The 18936-nt window shown below is 51.5% G+C and overlaps 2 protein-coding genes across 3 annotated transcripts in view; both read right to left on the reverse strand.

Moving 5' to 3' along the window:
- Positions 1-927: 927 nt before the first annotated feature.
- On the reverse strand, positions 928-10314 carry LOC119710778 (disintegrin and metalloproteinase domain-containing protein 32-like). The gene is made up of 20 exons (XM_038160177.1): positions 10225-10314; positions 9870-9908; positions 9553-9614; positions 9338-9416; positions 9132-9208; positions 8834-9026; positions 8585-8650; positions 8247-8318; positions 7453-7619; positions 7010-7091; positions 6722-6858; positions 5981-6162; positions 4982-5094; positions 3742-3940; positions 3236-3344; positions 2752-2935; positions 2347-2427; positions 2146-2263; positions 1567-1607; positions 928-1251 (listed from the first exon to the last, which is right to left on the reverse strand). The coding sequence occupies exons 1-20, from the start codon at positions 10312-10314 to the stop codon at positions 928-930; spliced, it is 2415 nt and encodes an 804-aa protein (XP_038016105.1).
- Positions 10184-18936, reverse strand: part of LOC119710787 (disintegrin and metalloproteinase domain-containing protein 9-like) — a 29323-nt gene continuing 20570 nt past the window's right edge. For both annotated transcript variants that reach the window (XM_038160186.1, XM_038160185.1), the window contains exons 15-22: positions 17955-18060; positions 17340-17523; positions 16630-16710; positions 16029-16134; positions 14915-15053; positions 14052-14154; positions 13359-13486; positions 10184-12226 (exon numbers count right to left, since the gene is read on the reverse strand). In XM_038160186.1, the coding sequence (XP_038016114.1) occupies positions 12112-12226; positions 13359-13486; positions 14052-14154; positions 14915-15053; positions 16029-16134; positions 16630-16710; positions 17340-17523; positions 17955-18060 (962 nt within the window). In that variant the 3' untranslated portion in view covers positions 10184-12111. The remainder of the gene's footprint in view (positions 12227-13358; positions 13487-14051; positions 14155-14914; positions 15054-16028; positions 16135-16629; positions 16711-17339; positions 17524-17954; positions 18061-18936) is intronic.

Consider the following 18936-nt stretch of genomic DNA (forward strand, 5'->3'; position numbering starts at 1 on the left):
CTGAGAGTGCTGCCTGTGCAGGCAGGGGCCGGGGCTGGAGGCACTGTGAGTGCATGGGGAGGGAAGGACCAGGGTACAACAGCAGGACTGACATCCCTGTGGGGTGCAGGTCAAGGGCAGAGGTGCAAACAGCAGGACTGACATCCCTGTGAGCTGCAGGTCAAGGGCAGAGGTGCAAACAGCAGGACTGACATCCCTGTGAGCTGCAGGTCCAAGCCCAGGGGTGCAAACAGCAGGACTGACACCCCTGTGAGCTGCAGGTCCAAGCCCAGGGGTGCAAACAGCAGGACTGACATCCCTGTGAGCTGCAGGTCAAGGGCAGAGGTGCAAACAGCAGGACTGACACCCCTGTGGGGTGCAGGTCCAAGCCCAGGGGTGCAAACAGCAGGACTGACACCCCTGTGAGCTGCAGGTCAAGGGCAGAGGTGCAAACAGCAGGACTGACACCCCTGTGGGGTGCAGGTCCAAGCCCAGGGGTGCAAACAGCAGGACTGACACCCCCATGGGCTGCAGGTGCCAGGGCACTGCAGGAAACATACACTTCACATACAAAACAGAGGTGACACCCTCACAGTCAGCACCAGGGCCACCACACGAGGCAGTGGCCTTCCCAGGTCCCCAGCCCTGAGGGGGAGGGCCATGAGCTACACGCATCCACAGTCACACAGGAGAGGTCCACTTCAGAGGCAGTCACAGCCAGTCCTGCTGAACAGCCCCCAGCATCAGGCAGCTTCACAGCCCTCACAGATGGGCAAATCCCAAAAACTTCAAAATTTCTCTGTGTGCCCACAGAGAAAAGGGGACAAGCTCAGCAGCTGTGGCCCCTGGGCCCCGAGAGCAGGGTTAACTCTGACAACAAATAAAAACTAGGTAAGCATAAAACCACGGGGCACTGGCCACGACACCAGCTTTGCCCAAGACCTTTAATTAGTGCCCGTGGTGCTGCCCCAGTGCTGGCTCTGGTGGTGGGTCCATGTCTGTCCTCATCTCCAGCTCTGGCTCTACATCTGTCTGCTGCTCCAGGTCCTGCTCTGGGTCTGGCTCCATATTCAGCTCCAGGTCTGGCTCCAGATTTACCTCCACATTTGGCTCCAGATTTACCTCCAGGTCTGGCTCCCGATTTAGCTCCAGGTTTGGCTCCAGATTTACCTTCAGGTCTGGCTCCCGATTCAGCTCCAGGTTTGGCTGCTGATTTCGCTCCAGGTCTGGCTCCAGCTCCCTGTCCGTGTCCCGCCTGGTGCTGTGGGGGATCTACAGTGGGGCCTCGGCCCTGACTGGGCTCAGGGGGTGCCTCAGCCTGAGGTCACCTCCGCCCAAGGGTCACCTCAGCCCTGGGCAGTGTCCTCATGTCCCCATGGGAACCCCCTTATCCCCTCCCTTCTGCAGGGATGCCCTCAGCCCTGTGGCACCCCCTGCCTCCTCCAGGCCCCCCCAGCAGTGGAGCCCCACTCACCCCTGGGTGCCCGGCGTCGTCTCCCCGCAGCGCTGGCCTGGCACCTGCTGCCGCCACAGGCCGAGCCCCAGGGCTGCCGTGAGGAGCAGCAGGACGAGGCTGGAGCCCAGCACCAGCCAGGCCATCTCGCCATCCGCCAGGGCTCGCTGCAGGCCTGGGAGGAGACAGCCCAGCTGGGCACAGGCACTGCCAGCCCTGATGGGCACAGGCACTGCCAGCCCAGCTGGGCACAGGCACTGCCAGCCCTGATGGGCACAGGCACTGCCAGCCCTGCACAGGCACTGCCAGCCCTGCACAGGCACTGCCAGCCCAGCCAGGCACAGGCACTGGCACTGCCAATCCTGCACAGGCACAGGCACTGCCAACCCTGCACATCCACTGCCAGCCCAGCCGGGCACAGGCACTGCCAGCCCTGATGGGCACAGGCACTGCCAGCCCTGCACAGGCACTGCCAGCCCAGCACAGGCACTGCCAGCCCTGCACAGGCACTGCCAGCCCAGCACAGGCACTGCCAGCCCTGCACAGGCACTGCCAACCCAGCACAGGCACTGCCAGCCCAGCCCAGCCAGGCACTGCCAGCCTTGCCTATCCAGCCCAGCCCTGCACAGGCCCTGCCATCCCTGCCTGTCCAGCCCAGCTGGGCACAGGCCCTGCCAGCCCTGCCCACGCCACCCCACGGGTGCCCCGCTCACCTCCCTCTGTCAGCTGCAGCCCGCTGTCCGTGCTGCCCCCCCGGCCTGACCCCCTCCTCCGGCAGTCGGGGGGCTGCCAGCCCGAGTAGCAGTGGCAGTTGCCCTTGTTGTTGCACACCTGCAGGGCCAGAGGGAGGGGTACAGGTGTGCAGGGGACTCACACAGCCTGCCCCCCCCCAGCCCAGCACCCCTGGGACTCACGCCGTGGCCGTGGCACTTTGCTTTGCTGTCACAGTTCTGTCCCAGCACCGTGAGTGGGTGGCATGTGTTGTTTATACACACCTGGGAAAAACCACGGCAGCTCCAGCCCAGCACTGCCTCACCCATACAGCGCTCAGCACATCAGGCTGTGGCCCAAAGGGAAATCAAAACACACTATTTAAAAAAAAAAAAAAAAAGAAGACAAAGAAGCCACAGTTCTGCCCTGAGGCCAGGTCATTTTAGTGCTCACACCCCACCAAACCTTTAACGCAATATTTGCAAGTTTTTACAGTTTTTACTTGTTCCTTGCAAGCACACTGCCACAAAGAACAAGCGTTTCTATGATCTTGTTAATATGAACAGTTTCTATCTGTCATTCCAGATGATTACAGAATATCTCCTTACCCTTCCAGAGCCACACTTTGTCCCTGGAGGCACCAGAAGGGGATCCAGCCATATGGACACGTTCAGGTAGTTCAGAGACACGCACAGGTGTTGCCGCACCCGGGCGTACATCACGGCAGTGCCAGGTGAGGAGAAGGGCTTGTAGGACGGGTAGGTGCAGACTAACTTCCCACACCTGAGATCCCTGGAAAGCCAGTTTGCACAGGATGTGTGTCAAACACACACAGACACACACAGCTACTGCCTGATGAACACTGGACCGTTAAACAGCACCGTCTGCTGAGAAAACATCAGCACGACTGGGAGGTCCGAGGGAGGGACTGTGACACAAGGAGGGGACACCTTACTGAGGGAAACACACCGAGAGGTATTTATTGCCTCACCAACCTCACCATAAACTGGAGCCTTGACACTTCTCTTGGCTGTCCAATCCCAACGAAACATGGATTTTAGCAGAGCCAGTGCCCCCTGCCCCTGTTTGTACCTCCAGACACAGCGCCGGTACTTGTGGCTGGTCTCGAAGCCGCAGTGCCCAAACCTGTCCCGCTGGCCGTTAATCTCCTCGTAACACACCATGGGAGCGTTCTTGGAATCTGAAAGTTTAGCAACAATATCTGTTACCGTTAAAAGAAACCCAAAGGAACATACTCTGTTACCTAATTAGAGAAAACATACCTATCCCTGCCCAAACCCTCAGCAGTCCTGAACCTCAGAAATCAGCAAATGGGGAAGTTTTCTGATTGAGTTTGCCCACAGAAAATAATTTGCTTTTTGTTCTTTCCATTGTCATCGGTGAAGCAGTGGGGGACTCTGTTAACCAGAGCCAAACCAGAGCTTGAAATGCTTTCCTAGAGCCGTGCCTTCTCCCCAGGTGCCCCGCTCTCACCCCAGCTTGGTGCATCGAGGAGTACAGCTACAAGACGTGTGGCCATGACACTGTGGCCACCCCTGCCCCCGAGCAGTGCCAGTGCCACCAGCAGAGCCCGTTACCTTTCCCGTAGAGCCTCTTGCACTGCAGGTCTGAGGACTGGCAGCGTCCATGGTAGCAGTAGCCAGTGCCACGCCCGCACTCTTGCCCGTCCTGCACGTACACATCGGGCGGGCAGGAGGCCGAGGAGCCGCTGCAGAACTCGGGCAGGTCGCACTGGGCATCGGCGGCCGGGCGGCACAGCGAGTTCCTCCACTTGAACTGGGGAGCAGGAGCAGCTCTGCAGCCTCCCTGGCCTGCCAGCCTGAGCGGGAGCAGCTCTGCAGCCTCCCTACCCGAGCAGGAGCAGCTCTGCAGGCTCCCTGGCCTGCCAGCCTGAGCAGCAGCAGATCTGCAGTTTCCCTACCCGAGCAGGAGCAGTTCTGCAGCCTCCCTACCTGAGCAGGAGCAGCTCTGCAGCCTCCCTACCTGAGCAGGAGCAGCTCTGCAGCCTCCCTACACGAGCAGGAGCAGCTCTGCAGCCTCCCTGGCCTGCCAGCCTGAGCAGCAGCAGCTCTGCAGCCTCCCTACCCGAGCAGGAGCAGCTCTGCAGCCCCCCTGGCCTGCCAGCCTGAGCCCACACAGCCCCCTCTGACCACAGTCTCAGGGTCCCAGCCCCTTGAGGCGCTCAGGTGTGACACGTGTGTGACACTGCCTGGGACACTCTCCAGGTAATATTGTCCCCAGGGGTTCCCAAGAGCTGAGCAGGGAAGCCCAAGTCCAGGAACCTTTCCCATTGCACAGAAGGAAGTTTGGCTCTGTCCCTCAGCATGGGAACGTACCATTTGTCCAAAAATAAATAATGATTTTTGTCACAGTCATATTTTCTGGAAAAATCTCTTTGCCCAGGATTTTGCTCCTGGGAAGCTGAGAAGCCTCAGAGCCAAAAATGAAACAATATTATCTGATTTGCTTCTCCTGTGTTTTGCTCCTTTGGAATGTGGTTGGAGATTGTTTATCCAACAGGTGCTTGTTTCATTGGTTTCATGTGAATTGTTTTCACTCTTTGGCCAATCACTGTCAGGCTCTGTCAGGGCTCTGGAAAGAGTCACGAGTTTTCATTATTATCTTTTTAACCTTCTGTCTGTATCCTTTCTGTATTCTTTAGTATAGTTTAGTGTAGCATTCTTTAATAGAATATAGTATCATTAAAATAATAAATCAGCCTTCTGAGAACATGGGGTCAGATCCATCATTCCTTCCTTCATCAGGGCACCCCGCAAATACAATAGATTTTATCATAATTATAAAAATGTGCCTTACCTGACAATTTCTACAACATAATCCGGTGGCACATCTTGCTCTTGGCTTCAGTCTACATGTTCTAGTGCAACACTTGTCCTTCAGGCATTCCTGTGGACACATGGCAAGCCCACATTATTTTATTTTGTTGTAGCCCCGAGCTTCTCCTCCTCCTCTCCCCATATTACTTGGGCAATATCCAGCAGAACAACTGGGCAAAGCTGCCACCAGACCGGTGCCACACAGAAACAATCTCCAACCCAGCACAGCCCTCCCTGGGCTGCTCCCTGCTGCACTGGGGCTCCTGATCTCAAGGGTTGGTTACTCCCCAGGCACTCAGAGCACAAAGGCAGGTGTGAAAAATGCCTATTTATGATTGGCTTTTCACAAATAAGAGGATGAATATTATATGTGTTATGTTAGGAAGTGATGCTGTATTAATTTTCTTAAGTAGTGTGTTAAATATAGTTTTAGGTTATAACATAATGTTAAAATAGAAACTATGCCATGTATGTGGGATACTGTTTTAAAGAAAGGAATGAGGTGCTCGCACCAGATAGCAGCCACAGGACACCGAAATCTTTCAGAGAAAGAGAATTTATTACTCCATTATCAGAAGAAACGAACTTCTTCCTGCCTCACTCAGCCTTGAAAACGCCGTTTAGGATTCAGAGGAAGAAGCTGACACTGCCCAGACAGAATCCTTTGTCGGAACGGAATTTATGCATCATGTGTGAGGTGTATGAATATGCAACAGGCTGTTGCTTTTAAGGGTTAATCCTCTGTGAACGTGGGTCCTTTTTCGAGCTTATTTTGCCCAGAAAAGGTACCCGGACTGTCAGCAACTCTTTGTCCTTATCGTCTCGCATTGTCCTAATCCCAATTGTCCAAATTTCTATTCCTCTAATTACATTGATACTTTTATAACCGTTTTATTACTATTAAACGTGGAAAATCTTAACTCAACGACAAGTGGCTGGCGCGTTTTTCCCAGCAGGGCTGCGCCTGTGCCCACCTGGGCTGTGCCGCAGTCGCACTGCTCGCCCGGCTCCACCACGCGGTTGCCGCAGACGGAGGCGCTCCTGCGGGACAGGCGGCTCAGCCGGGGGCTGCCGAAGAGGCACGCTCCTCTGCCCTGCTTCAGGAAGGTCTCGAAGTCCCTGATGCTGCAGTTGCTGAAGGATTTGGCACCGCTGAAATGTCTAGAATAAAGCAATTATCGGCTCGTGTGTGACACATTCACCACCCCTCTCTCTCCGAAGCCCAGACGCTGGCACAGGGTGCGACGGTCCCCGGGGTCTATTAATTCACCTGATCTACAGCTCATTATTAACAGAGATTGAAAAACATTCTGAAGGACCTTCATTTCAGAGAGCAAAGGTCTCTTTTGTCAAATTAGGCACTGAACTGCTATTTCATGAATGCTTTTTTTCTTCTTAGAGGGTGACAGTCACAAGATTCTGTGCAGTGGAGTGCAGAGCTGAGTGCTGGGCAGATTCAGTTTGGATGTCATATAATATAGTGTAATATAATGTAAAATGATACAGTATAATAAAGCAATTAGTGTAATATAATGTAAAATGATACAGTATAATAACGTAATTAATTAGCGTTCTGATAAAATCAAAACAAAGACATCAAATACATCAAATACATCAAATACATCAAATACAAATACATGTACAAATACATTTCTCCCATGACCAGAGTCATCCTGTTTCCACCTCGTGCCCCAGCCCCGCAGCCCCTCGGCAAACTCACAGCGCCTCGGGGCTCATGGTGCAGACACGCCCGGGGCAGCTGCAGCCCCGGGGGCTGTCGGGGCTCATGCCCAGGCTGCGGCCCAGCACCTGCGCCAGGAGGACGGAGAAGGACTCCAGCGTCACGTTCCCGTGGTACTGGAGGGAGGAGAGAGGGAAGCTGCCAGAGCTGAGCCTTCCTTGCAGAGATCCCTGCTCCGGAGACAGATCCTCCCACGGGCTCCATCCCCCCCTGCTCCTGCTGCCCATGACTGAGTTCATGGCTGGTGAGGGACAGGGGGGACCATACCAGGGCCACCGTGGCAGCAGCATCTCTCTGACATGCCTCTCCTGGAGCCGCTGCACCCACGAGTGCTCCGTGGTCCCTGTACCTGGAACAGAGCTGGGGTCACTGCTGGTGCCAGGGACCCCCAGTGGGCACTGGGGGATGCTGGCTCGGTGCAGCCCAAGTCCCCTTGGTGCCCCTGACTGTTTGCTGTCCCCAGGGGAGCTGGGCAGGGTCTGGGAGCTGCCACCGTTCCCAGCTCCTCAGCCTGGGTGGGGGGCAAGGGATGGATGGCACCATTGCAGCTGCTGCATCGCTAGGAGGAATGGCTTGGAAGAAATACTTTAGGAATATTAAGGATTTAGGAAATACGGATTGTTAAAAAAGCATTTGTCAAAGTTTCAATTTAGATTGGTTTGGCTGACTGCTACCACGTAACCTTTAACACTAATGAACCTTTATCTTACCCTAAGAGAGAAGCAATGTTGTGTGCCTGTGGCTCCAGAGACAACTGCTTCCACTGTAAAAATCGCTGTAGAAGGTCATCTGTGTCCCCTGCTGTCGATATTTTATCCCCCTCTGCCCACAGCTCCAGGGAGGACAGCACAATGGTGACATTAAGGGGATTAAACATCTGAAAGTGTAAGAGAGGAAACATCTGCTCTCACGCCTTCCCTTCATGCAGAGTCACCACTCTGCACACAGTGAACACAGGGGGAAAGTAAATTGCTGCTGTCAGTGCCTCAATGACATCTGTAGCCAAAAAGAATGAACACACCTAAAGAATGAAGAGATGCAGCAAGAAGCCTGAGCCAAAGCCCAATAACTTCATAAGTGTTAGGGGTTTTGGGAGTAACTTCTCATTACACAAGGGAACCATAAGACCACCAGTGGAGTAAAGAACAGGATTGGAAGTTGCTTACAAGCACCTGAGAGTAAGCAGGTTAATTGGATCAGTGAGATCAGGGATCTGCTGCACAGAGAGAGAAGCAACCCAGGAGTCCTCAAAATGTAGGGTTTGGCTGCCCTGAGGCAAACTGCCTGTTTATGTGTACATCTGCACGAGACATGGCCATCACACAGATGTTCCTTAGTGGCAGACTGACATGTCCAGGGGAAAACCCTTCTCAGGAAACATGGAATTTTTTACACAACATCCTCCTAAACCTAAAAGCAGCTAGAAAAAAGGGGGCCACTGCTAACATCAACATCACCCTCATCCCCCATCTCACTGCAGTACAAACCAGACTTAAGAACTCACATTGTTGATTAAATTGAAGGCCTGGATTATGTTCTGCGTTGCAGCATTTGGGTCTGATCCCATATAGTTGTACTGAAAAACAACCCAAGAGGACACAAGAGCAGACAAGGGGCTTACCAGGGTGAAGCATGTCAGTGTTGGAACACTGAAATGATTCCTAACACCGAGCTACGGAGACATGAGCTACAAATTCCTGTTCCTTTTTTTCTACAAAATCCACAGCACGTGTAACTTTTCAAAATGGAAAACAAATCCATGTAAAAGCTGGGAAATGTCACCATTTCCATGCTCACAGAAGCCGGGAAAAGAAAAGGAAAAAGTGGCTGGCATGGACTTACCAAAGCCTTGTCCAAAACCACGTATACTGTGAGGTATTTGGGAGCTTGTGCAGCGGCCGAGAGGGGCTAAAAGAGAAAATGGGCTTCAAAGTACAGATTCTGCATTCTCTGGTCGCCTTACTGCTGCTGTTGGCTGTGCTTCTTCAAAGCTTGTGTCCAAGTGTCTGGCCAAAGCTTCCAGCAGAATCGGGTCCCTCCTCACAGGACAGGGACACCAGCAGCAGCACTGTGAGAACAGGCACTGCTCACCTTATCATCCCCAGGGGCCTTGTCCAACATCTCCCAGGCTGCCAGCCCGCCCTGCCCTGCCTGGAGGGGGCTGTGGGCAGGGAGGGCCGGTGCCATCTGCTCCTCACCCACTCGGAACAGCACGTGCTGGAACGCAGGAGAGTGGCCCAGGGGCTGGATGCCGTAGCTCACGTTCTCAAACTGCAGCAAACCCCTGCCAGGGCACCAGCACTGCCCACTCGCTCCTGGGCACTGGCACAGCTGCCCCAGCTGCTTGTTCTGCAGGCCAGGCTGCACAGGGACAGGGCTGCTGCTTTACCTGAGCCCCAAGCAGGTGTTGAGGGTCACTGCTGAGCTGGGGAAGCCATCGATGTAGCCCCAGTAGTGGCAGCCTCCCTGTGACATGGCAGAGGACAGGGAGCCCTTCCATGCCTGGGCAGGCCATCCCCTTACCCACCACCCAGACAGCTGGAGCAGCTGCCTTGGGCAGAGACAGACAAACAGCCCAAAGCAAGGCCAGCTTACCTCAGTGTGGGCAGAACCAGAGTGAAAAGATCCCTGCTCGCTGGACACATAAGTCTGGAAATCATCAGATAAAAAGGCGCTACAAGAGAGAGGTGCAAAGTGAGGTACTTACACAGCATCCATCACCCAGAGCTTCTCAAGCTTCTCGCAGGTCCTGCAGCCACCAGGGAGCAGGGCAGGCACTGTCAGCGAGGGCAGTGCCAGGGCCAACTCACTGCTGCTGCAGGTGGATGGTGTACAGCCTCCCCTCAATCCTCAGGATGTAGGACACTGCCTCCTTGTGCATCCAGAAAAGCAGAGAAGGGGAGAAATGGGAACAGGGAGTTGGGAATAGCACCATCCAAGGCCTGCTGTGAACAGCAAAGGGGGAGCACAGCGTGGGTGCAGCCATGGTGCTGGCAGCTCTGCTGTGGTGCCATTGTTACAGCTGCCACGACATCTGTACTCCCCCAGCCCTCTTCTTCAGCTGAACCCTCCCTTCCCCCAGCCTCCCCAGGGCCCCCCAGCACCGTGCCTGCTTCAGCCCCTCCACTCCTTTCGTGCTGGCCCCCAGCTGCTGCGGGACTGTGATCTGGGACCAAACCCGCCCACCCACGGGGGACAGAGACCCCAGTGGCTGAGCCCAGTCCTGGTGGGCGGGGGGCTCGGGGGGGCCCTGCCCAGCCTCATGCAGCAGCTCCAGGAGCAGCAGGAGCAGCAGTGGTGGCATTGCACACAGTGGCCCCATGGCCAGCCAGTAACGACTCCACCAGTAACGGCCCCAGAGCCCACCAGTAACTGCCCCACAGGTAACAGCCCCCCAGTAACAGCCCCCACCCCCCTTAAAGCAGAGGCTGAGGCAGAGACTTGTACAAAACTGGCATCTTTATTGCTTGTTGGGGCTGTACAAAGGGGTTGGGAACAGCCCTTGGGCCAGAGGCCAGCGTGGGGCTGGCTGCAGAGGTGGACATGGGTCCCGACCTGCCCGGGACAGGCATCCCTACACTTTATAAAAGGAAGTCAGTAGTCATCTTCAGTATTCACCACCAAAAACTGGAGCCATTTCCTGTCCATGGGATCGCTCCTGACACCACACTGCGGCCATTCCATCGGGCACGCCGGGAGTACAAAAACTCTTTGTCTAGTGAAGGCACCATGTTCAGCATAGTTTAGTTCACACACACACACTTAAGTACATCTCTCTGAATTACTTCATTCCCTGGATCCCCTCCTCTTTCCCCACCCTCTGACCAGGGCTGGAGATGGGCTGCATCCAGCTGCAGAGCTCCTTGTGACAGACAGACAGACAGCCCGCTCAGGCACAGCGGGACACAGCAACACAATTAGGAAGTAATTGATTATCTTGGAACAAAAAGGAGACCCCCACCAGTACAGCTGGTGAAATTCTAGGTAACATTTTACAGATTTTAATGGTGTTATAAATCTTAATCTAAGTTTATGGGAAACCACAGGAGTTCAAGTATTTTATTACTGCACACACTATATATATATTTATGTATGTATATACAGAGAAAAAGATTATTTTTTGGCAATATTAGGGGGATTTTACAGATTGAGCTGTGCTTGTGGCGAGCACAGAGTGAAACAGCCCAGCACGCTCTTCAGCACTTCTCTCACTTTAAGCAAGTTTGTGCAATAGAACCTCACTTTTAGCAAGTTGTGCAATAGATTTCTGTTTGTGACCACGACATCCAGCTTCTACCCACGGCACCACAGGATCAGGATCTACAGCTCCCTCTCCTAGCACAGTGGATGCTGAGCACCTCTGCTCAGGAGGAGTTCCAAAAGCCAGTCTAGCCCCTGGTGCAGGAGCAGAGGGCAGCCTAGTCTGACACACAGCAGCCCAGAAGCATCCTGGCTGACACTACAAGGGCTTGGCTGTTGAAAGACGGGGTGCATCAGTCACCAGGCTCCCATTTAAAGTGCTCAGAGAAGCTCTGGTGGTCCAGGCAGAGACACCTCCCACTTCCCAGTGTTCTACAGGGACTGCTGCTGTCTTTAGACCTGAATTAAAACCTAGCAGCACCCCATTTTTTAAAACCAGAACATGGCCGTGTCTTCTCGTACCTTTATCTTCACTGCCCATCCAGGTATTAGTGGGAATTAGTACAGGAGTCTCGTTTAGCCACTCTCTAATTAAAAAGCATTAAACTCAGTGCTCCTATCGCACAGCTTAGTGTCAGTCAGCATGGAGTAAAGAATTTAAGAGCATTATTATGCATCTATAAACATATATACATGCATAAACATGTTTAAAATTGATCTCTCTTCCTGAAAAAGTCCTCCGAGACCTCGTTCCATTCATGCCATTAAGGTGTACATGGGAAACACTTTTCAGTCCATGCAGAGTCACTGTAAATGAACTGACAGATCTCCTTGCTTTGCAAACGGGTTACTCCGATTCCTCACTGCACAGTCAGAGAGACAACAACGAATCAGACAATTTCCTTACTAGGGCTCATGCCAGAAATGGGGAAACCCAAACCCACGTGCTGGATTTCAGGACTATTTTCCTGCAGGCTGGTGCACTCCTGCTGCCAGCCTGGCTGCAGCGGCAAAGCTTGGACAGAGCGAGGGACAGGCCGGGTGTTTCAGTCCCTGGAGCTTTGGTCGAGGTATTTATTGAGTGTAAAGTTCTACATTCCTGCTTGGGATCTCTCGTTTGCCCTGTCCCAGGCTGCAGAGGGAAGCTGCCGACACTGCCACGGGATGCCAGAAGGGGAACTGCAATTTCAGCCGTCGCAGCCAACGGGTCAGCTGGCACCAAGGCAAAGCTACTTGGGAGGCAGAGGTGCCGGTCGGGAAGGGAAGTACTGTCCCTGAGGTAAACATTTCTGCTGTGCTGGCGGCGGTCCCTGAGGTACAACCTTCTGCTGCGGGGGCGGGGGCCTGCGGGGGACAGAGGAGGATGGTCAGTGTCACAGCCCTCACACCCCACCGTGCCACGGCCACCACACCCCACCGTGCCACGGCCACCACTGCCCCAGCCCGGCCTCCACACCAAGGCTCGTTCCAAACACGCCATGCTCAGACTGTGCCTTCAATGCCTGAAATCCTCTGGGAGCCCCCATCTGTTAAAACTCACCTTTAGTGAGAACCAAGTCACCTTTAGTGAGAACCTCCAACGAGGGGAGAGAATGATGCATCTGACTCCATCTTATCAGAAGGCTAATTAGTTACTTTATTATACTATAGTATTCTATATTATATTACACTGTATTACATTACATCTGAACTGAATCTGCCCAGCACTCAACTCTGCACAGAATCTCGTGGCTGTCCCGACCATCCCCACACACACACACACACACTTGGCCCTGATAGGCCAAGGAAACAAAACCCCATCACTTTGGGTAAACAATCTCCATAATCCATTCCACTTTGGCACAAACACAGGCACAGCAAATAATAAGAATTGTTTTTCCTTTCTCTGAGGTTCAGAAAATGTGAAACCCAGAAATATTCTTAGGAAGAATTGTGCCTTGCTTTTCTCTGGGAAGAGAAATGTGGTGACATTCACCAAAATTCTCTGAAGACCCCCCGGCCCAAGAGCCCCACCAACATGAGGTACATTAGGATGCTTCCACTCAGTCTGTGTGTGGCACAGCACAGCACTGCATCTCACAAGCACAATTCAAAAGTAAGATGAAAAATACAGGAAAACTTTCTGCTCAAAGTTAAGAGAAATGGTTTTGCACTTGGCCATAGCATTCACAAATCAGCACAGTGACAGATTTGTGAGTAATTTGCTTTTAAACTGACTGTTTTAACAGGCCTTTCATCCACCTGCTGGGCTAACCTGCCCGCACAGCAGCGCTCTGAGCCTCGTTCATCACCACGCAGCCGTGACAGCGCAGGGTGAACGCGCTGCCTTCCAGGGTGAAGTGAAGGAGAAACTTCTCCCAGTGAAAAGCCAGCCTCACTCACACACAACGCGCGATGGAACACCCCAGGGCTCCCGGGAGGACAAGAAATGCCAGCAGTGCCCTTGCCAGTGGGCACTTGCAGTAACTGCACTGACCTGCTGGGCACCCTGGGCGCCTGCTGCACCGGGTACTGAGGTGGGGAGTAGTAGGGCTGGTGGAAAGCCTGCTGAGGGTGCTGGTTAACTGGGTAAGCTGGGACAGGAAAGGTGTTGGGATGCATATCCTGCAAAGAAAACACAAAGAGAATGTTCGCCAACTGCGCAAAGGGGAATCAAAGTACCTGAATCACTAAATAAGTAACGTTCAAGAAGACTGGCAAACCTGGCAGTGTCAGAGGTGCTCTCTCCTCTGAGAAACTCAGTAGGAAGAAGCAGCAGCAGTCTGGAAACTGCTGGATTTTGAAAAACACAGAAAGGCTGATCACAACAGCACTTGGTTTGCTTGCTCTGGGAGCGTGCTCTGGCTGGCTGTTGCTTTCAGAGGACAACTGCTCTGACAAGGAGAGGGGCTCTCACTGGGCTGGGCATCTGTCATGAGGAAAAGGGAGCAGCAAAGCAGGTAAATAAACTAAGCATAGCCCGGGACAACGCCTAAACTGGGAAACTGAGGAGTCCTCCACACAACCCTTAGGAAACAAATATTCTCTCTGCTTTTTATTGAGGGGAAACATAATTTTCAGAATTGAAGTGGTAATTTTAAAGCTTTTATTAGGACAAAGTTAGAGCAACTGCCTTCATCTCTTTACTTGAGAGTAACAAACAGAGTAAGGGAAGGTAGCTGATTCCTACCATGGGCACAGCTCTCGGAGGATAAGGCATGCCACGGGAGAAGCCTCTCTGCTGGCAGTCCCTGGGCTCAGTGTCTGGCCGAGGAGGAGGTGACTGAAGCGACCTGAAATCCAATGGATATGGACTGTGTGAGCTCATAACCCAGACACAATCACTGTGCAGGCTGGGAACCCAGGCACTGTGAACCTGAGCTGGATTTATACTCTCTTAGCCCGTATCAAGTGTGAGAAAGATAATATTTACCACAAATCTAATAAACAACAACCACCCTTTTTCTGTTCATGACTCTGGCAGCTTCCCTTTGCCCCTCTATAAAAAGATGGGAGCCAAAAATACAAACTCCTATCACCAAGGCACAAAACCAAACATAACAGTAAAGAGAAAACTCTCTGCTCTCTTGATTTGGGATGGATTTATCTTTTCTGTCACTGCCAGAGGCAAGCTGCATGTGCCATTGGATGGAGGGGCCTTCCCCTGACATGCTGGGACTGGGATATGCCTCCACACTTTGGCATTGGCTGGTGTAAACAAACATCCATGGACTACAGCATTTTCAGGCAACCCTGATGAGGGGAGAGAGAAATGATGTGGCTTCCATGGATAACACACACACACTCTTGGCCCTGATAGGCCAAGGAAACAAAATACTATGGGTACACAATTTCTATATTGCATTCTACTTTTGCACAAACACAGGCACGGCAAATTATAAGAATTGTATTTCCTTTCTCTGAGGTTCAGAGAATGTGAAACCCAGAAATATTCTTGGGGAGAATTGTGCCTGGCTTTTCTCTGGGAAGGGAAATGTGGGGCCACATGGACTTCTAGGGCAGAGGAGAAGGCAGAAAGGAGGAGGCACTCACGAGTGGCAGCGGGACATCAGCCTCCTGCAGCTCCTCTTCAGCCTGTCCCTCCTGGCAAAGGCCAGAGCAGCAGCCACGAGCAGGGGGAGCACCAGGAAGAAGAACACCAGCAGCCCATTGCGCAGCGAGGTGTCTTTGTCTGAGGGCACAAAACCATGGAGAAGAAATAAGCCTTACGTGGTGTTACACCACCCGACTCAGAGCAGCAGAGAATACGAGGGAGGAATGGCTCTGTAACTGCTTTCCATTTTTCATAGAAAAAAAAACCCAAAATAATCCAATAAGATAGATGCCCAAACAGATCCCTTCTGTTTATCTTTTAGAGCTGACACCCTGGGCTGCAGCAGCACATTAAATTAGGAGATCAATCCTCATTTTTCATGACTGTAATGTTTCATTACTAAAGATTTTATGAAAGAGGAAAACAGAGCTTCTGCCTTTTGGTCTGATGTTAAATCTACACCTCCTCTCCAGCCACTGTTTGCTGTAGACAAAGAACTTGGGTTCTTAATTCTGACATTTTTATATGCAGCAATTTCTCCCCTGCAGGCTGTGCTAAAACAGCCTTTCCCTTTTTCTGTCTGATGATTTGAGAGATCTGCCTGAGCTCCAATCGTTACTGCATCAGAGTCCCTAGCTTTCCCAAACCCACACCAGCTTATGAAAAACAGTCCTCAAGACCATTCTTGCAACCCACAGAAGTTACACCAATCCCATCTTTATGTACTCCACATGGACACAGCAAGTTTTCTCCAGATTAGAGCTTCGCTCTGGCTTCCTATTTCACCTTCAAACCCTCAGTGAGCAAAGCAAGCTTCCCAACTCTGTCAGTTTGATTTCTCTTGTGCAGGGATCATGCTTCCCTTCCAAGCCTGGATACAGAGAAATCCAAGAGGATCTTTGTTCTGAGGTGGCAGAAATTACCTGAACTAAACCAGTCCAGATCCTTACATACCCCTTCCCCAGCATCCTGGGACAGAAATGCAACACCTTGAGCAGAAAACCTCTGCCAGAATTCTTTGCCAGTGAAACTCAGTGCAGAGCCAAGCACCAAAGTTCACCCACACGTGGGGCTGCCCTGGAGCAGCCAGCCCCAGCTCCCACAGCCACTTGCCATTGTATGGAGGGCCACTGTCCACGCTGCCCCCATAGCCTTTGGAGTCACAGAAAGGGGGGGCCCAGCCTGCTTCACAGTGGCAGTTCCTGTTGTTGTTGCACACCTGTATGCCAAAACACAAATACTCAGTGTTCCAAAACACAAATGCTCAGTAACCTCCATTTCTGTGGATTTAAATCTGCTTGCAGCAGCCATGAGCTGCTCTGTCCCTCGTACTGCTCAGCCTGGAGACTTTTACCCAGTTACTCCACAGCCAATTCCAAACAGTCCTTGGCCAGGCATCCCAAGATTTCACATGACTGAGCACACACAGCACTGTTCAGGAAGAGCTTCCAAGGATTAGCTATCCCAACAGCTTACACACCATGGCTTTTACTTGTTAGTTTTTTTTCTTTGTGAGATGCAGAGTCAAATTTCATTAGCAATACTGGAATTGGGAATTCTTGCCTGGCAGAGAGTTGAGACAAAGATTTTTTTGACATTGCTACAGGTTCTCTTGCCTAGAGGCATTTTATAGAGAGTTTTACAGTTCAACAAAACAGAAAAATAAAGTTCCTAATCACCATTTTAAAACTTGCTGCCTCTCTTCCCTGCTTACCCCATGCCCGTGGCACTGCTTCTCCACGTCACAGTCGTAGTTCAGGACGGAGGCACTCACACACTGGAAGTGCCTGCAGATCTGGGGAACAGAGGTGCACAAAGATGAGGGATGACAGCATTTCAGTGCCCCCTTGCACGCCCAGATCCCTGCTCCCAGCCCACAGCCATGCTGTGCTTGCTGCCACACAGCCTCACACACTCTCACTGATAATTCCAAACTCTGCAGAAACTCTGCTCCACAAAAGGCCTCTCAGCATGGGGCTGAGCTGGCACTGGAGCCTTTTGTCTCCAGTCTGAATGTAAAGGAACAGCAATTAAATTGTGCCCAGTAAGGACATGTGGAATGCACATTCCTCTGCTAGGGCTAAGCTTCTGCACTCTTTAGTTTAGTTGGATTTTAATTGAAAGTTGTCTTCCATGCAGTTGTGTGGGCCTGGCTCTTCCTGCTCATTGACAGGGCAAAGTTTCTGGCTCTCAATGAACTCAATTTCTTTCGCTTCACCTACAAATGGAAGGCTCATGAAAGGTTTGATGCAGTGCAGTACTGGGCAGCGGGGTGAATCAGTGCACTCATTTGGCTCCACATTAACTACAGGCATCCAAAAATAATGGTTATAACTATTCATGAAACGGTGCAGCTGAAAATTTTATTCCCGTAAATACCCCAAATTATTACATTAGGATATAATTTTAAATTTTCTTTATTACCTTTCCATTACCACACTTGGTGCCTTCATTCACCATCCCTGGGTCTGGGACATCAGAGCCCAGCTGGAAGTCCACCCCCCAGCACGTGGTGCCTCTGATGGGAGTTTGGATAATAGCAGGCTTGATTCCAAACACAGGCATGGCTTTCACATTTTCACACTGCAGCTTCCCACACATGGCATTCCTACAACAGCAACACAGGAACACTGTAGTGACACTTGAATTTATTCTGAGCACCAGACTACCACGTGCTTGATACGATCTTTCATTTCTACTGGAAGATGCTACTTGAAAACAAAATTGAGGCAACTCGACAAATAAAACTGAACTGGGCTTCATTCCAGTGCTGCAAGAGTAGTTTATCCCTTCTTTCTGTAAGCTGTTGGAATCTCTACATTAAGGAAAACATGATGATTTGCTTCTCATCTTCCCATATGTGAGCACTTAGGGAAAGCACAATCCTTGACAGGAGATGTGGAACACGCTCTCCTCAGCACAGCCCTGCATCCCTCCCATGTGCACCCCCTCCAACATCCCAAACTCACACCTCAGCACCCAAATACAGATTCCCAGCCGTGCATTTCAGAACTTCCCAACCCACTGGGCTCAACTCACCAGCTGGAACATTTCTTGTAGTCATGGCCATGGAAACCACAGTTGCCAAATCTGTCCCCCTTGGAATTCACTTCAGCAAAGCAAATGTTGGGAGCTGCTTTGGCTTCTGCAAACAACAGCCCATCCCCAGAGAGAGGAGCCACGTTACCCAGGCAAGAAACATCTCACACAGGATCTCCTGTACCCAGAGCAACTCCCCTACTACACCAAGCATTTGCCATGCAGCAGTGAGCCTAGGAGCTTGGTCAAAATACTAAAGAGGTTACAATGTCAGACTTACAAGGTTCCAAGTTTAAAAAGGGAGAAAAAACAGTTACTTAACCTGAGTCAATTCTAGCATTTGATATTTCTTTACAGACCTAGAGAGCAGAAACCCCACTGTACCAGAAATGATAAATGCAACAAAATTAAGATTTGTATCCCCAGCACAGAACTAAGTGTAACACAGGAAGGATGCGTGAGCATGGTGCTAAGCCATTACTGCCACTGCTCCAAATACTCTGCCAAAGCCAGACAGTCTCTGTTAGTGACAAGCAAATAAACATATTTTAAATAAACTTAGTGTATTTATGGGAATGTGCCCCCTGTTGACAGAGTGACAAAACTCTCCTTTGTCCCCTTCAGAAGGAAATAAACCCAGAAGTTTTGCTCCTCAATAAGGTGGAAAGACATCTCAAAGGATCTGGGGGACTTCACCTCAAACTTAAGGATGGCTAATTGGACAGGAGCCAAAAAGTCCTGCCTGAGCAATTCACTAGAAAAGGAAGAGAACAAAGAAGCTAATTGCTTTTGTGAGGTGTTTTACCAGGGGAAAGAACCTCTTGCCCCTGGCTCAGTTTTTCTCTGTGAAGTTTTGTTATTTTGCCTTTTATTCAAACCTTTTTGTTTCCAGCACTACCACAGCAGCCATCCTGCTGATTTGATGCCTTCTGAGGTAGCTGAGCTATCCTGGGTGTGAAACAGATCTCCAAGAGCTGAGACC

This window comes from Motacilla alba, chromosome 22 (assembly GCF_015832195.1).
Source record: "Motacilla alba alba isolate MOTALB_02 chromosome 22, Motacilla_alba_V1.0_pri, whole genome shotgun sequence".
Lineage (NCBI taxonomy): Eukaryota > Metazoa > Chordata > Aves > Passeriformes > Motacillidae > Motacilla > Motacilla alba.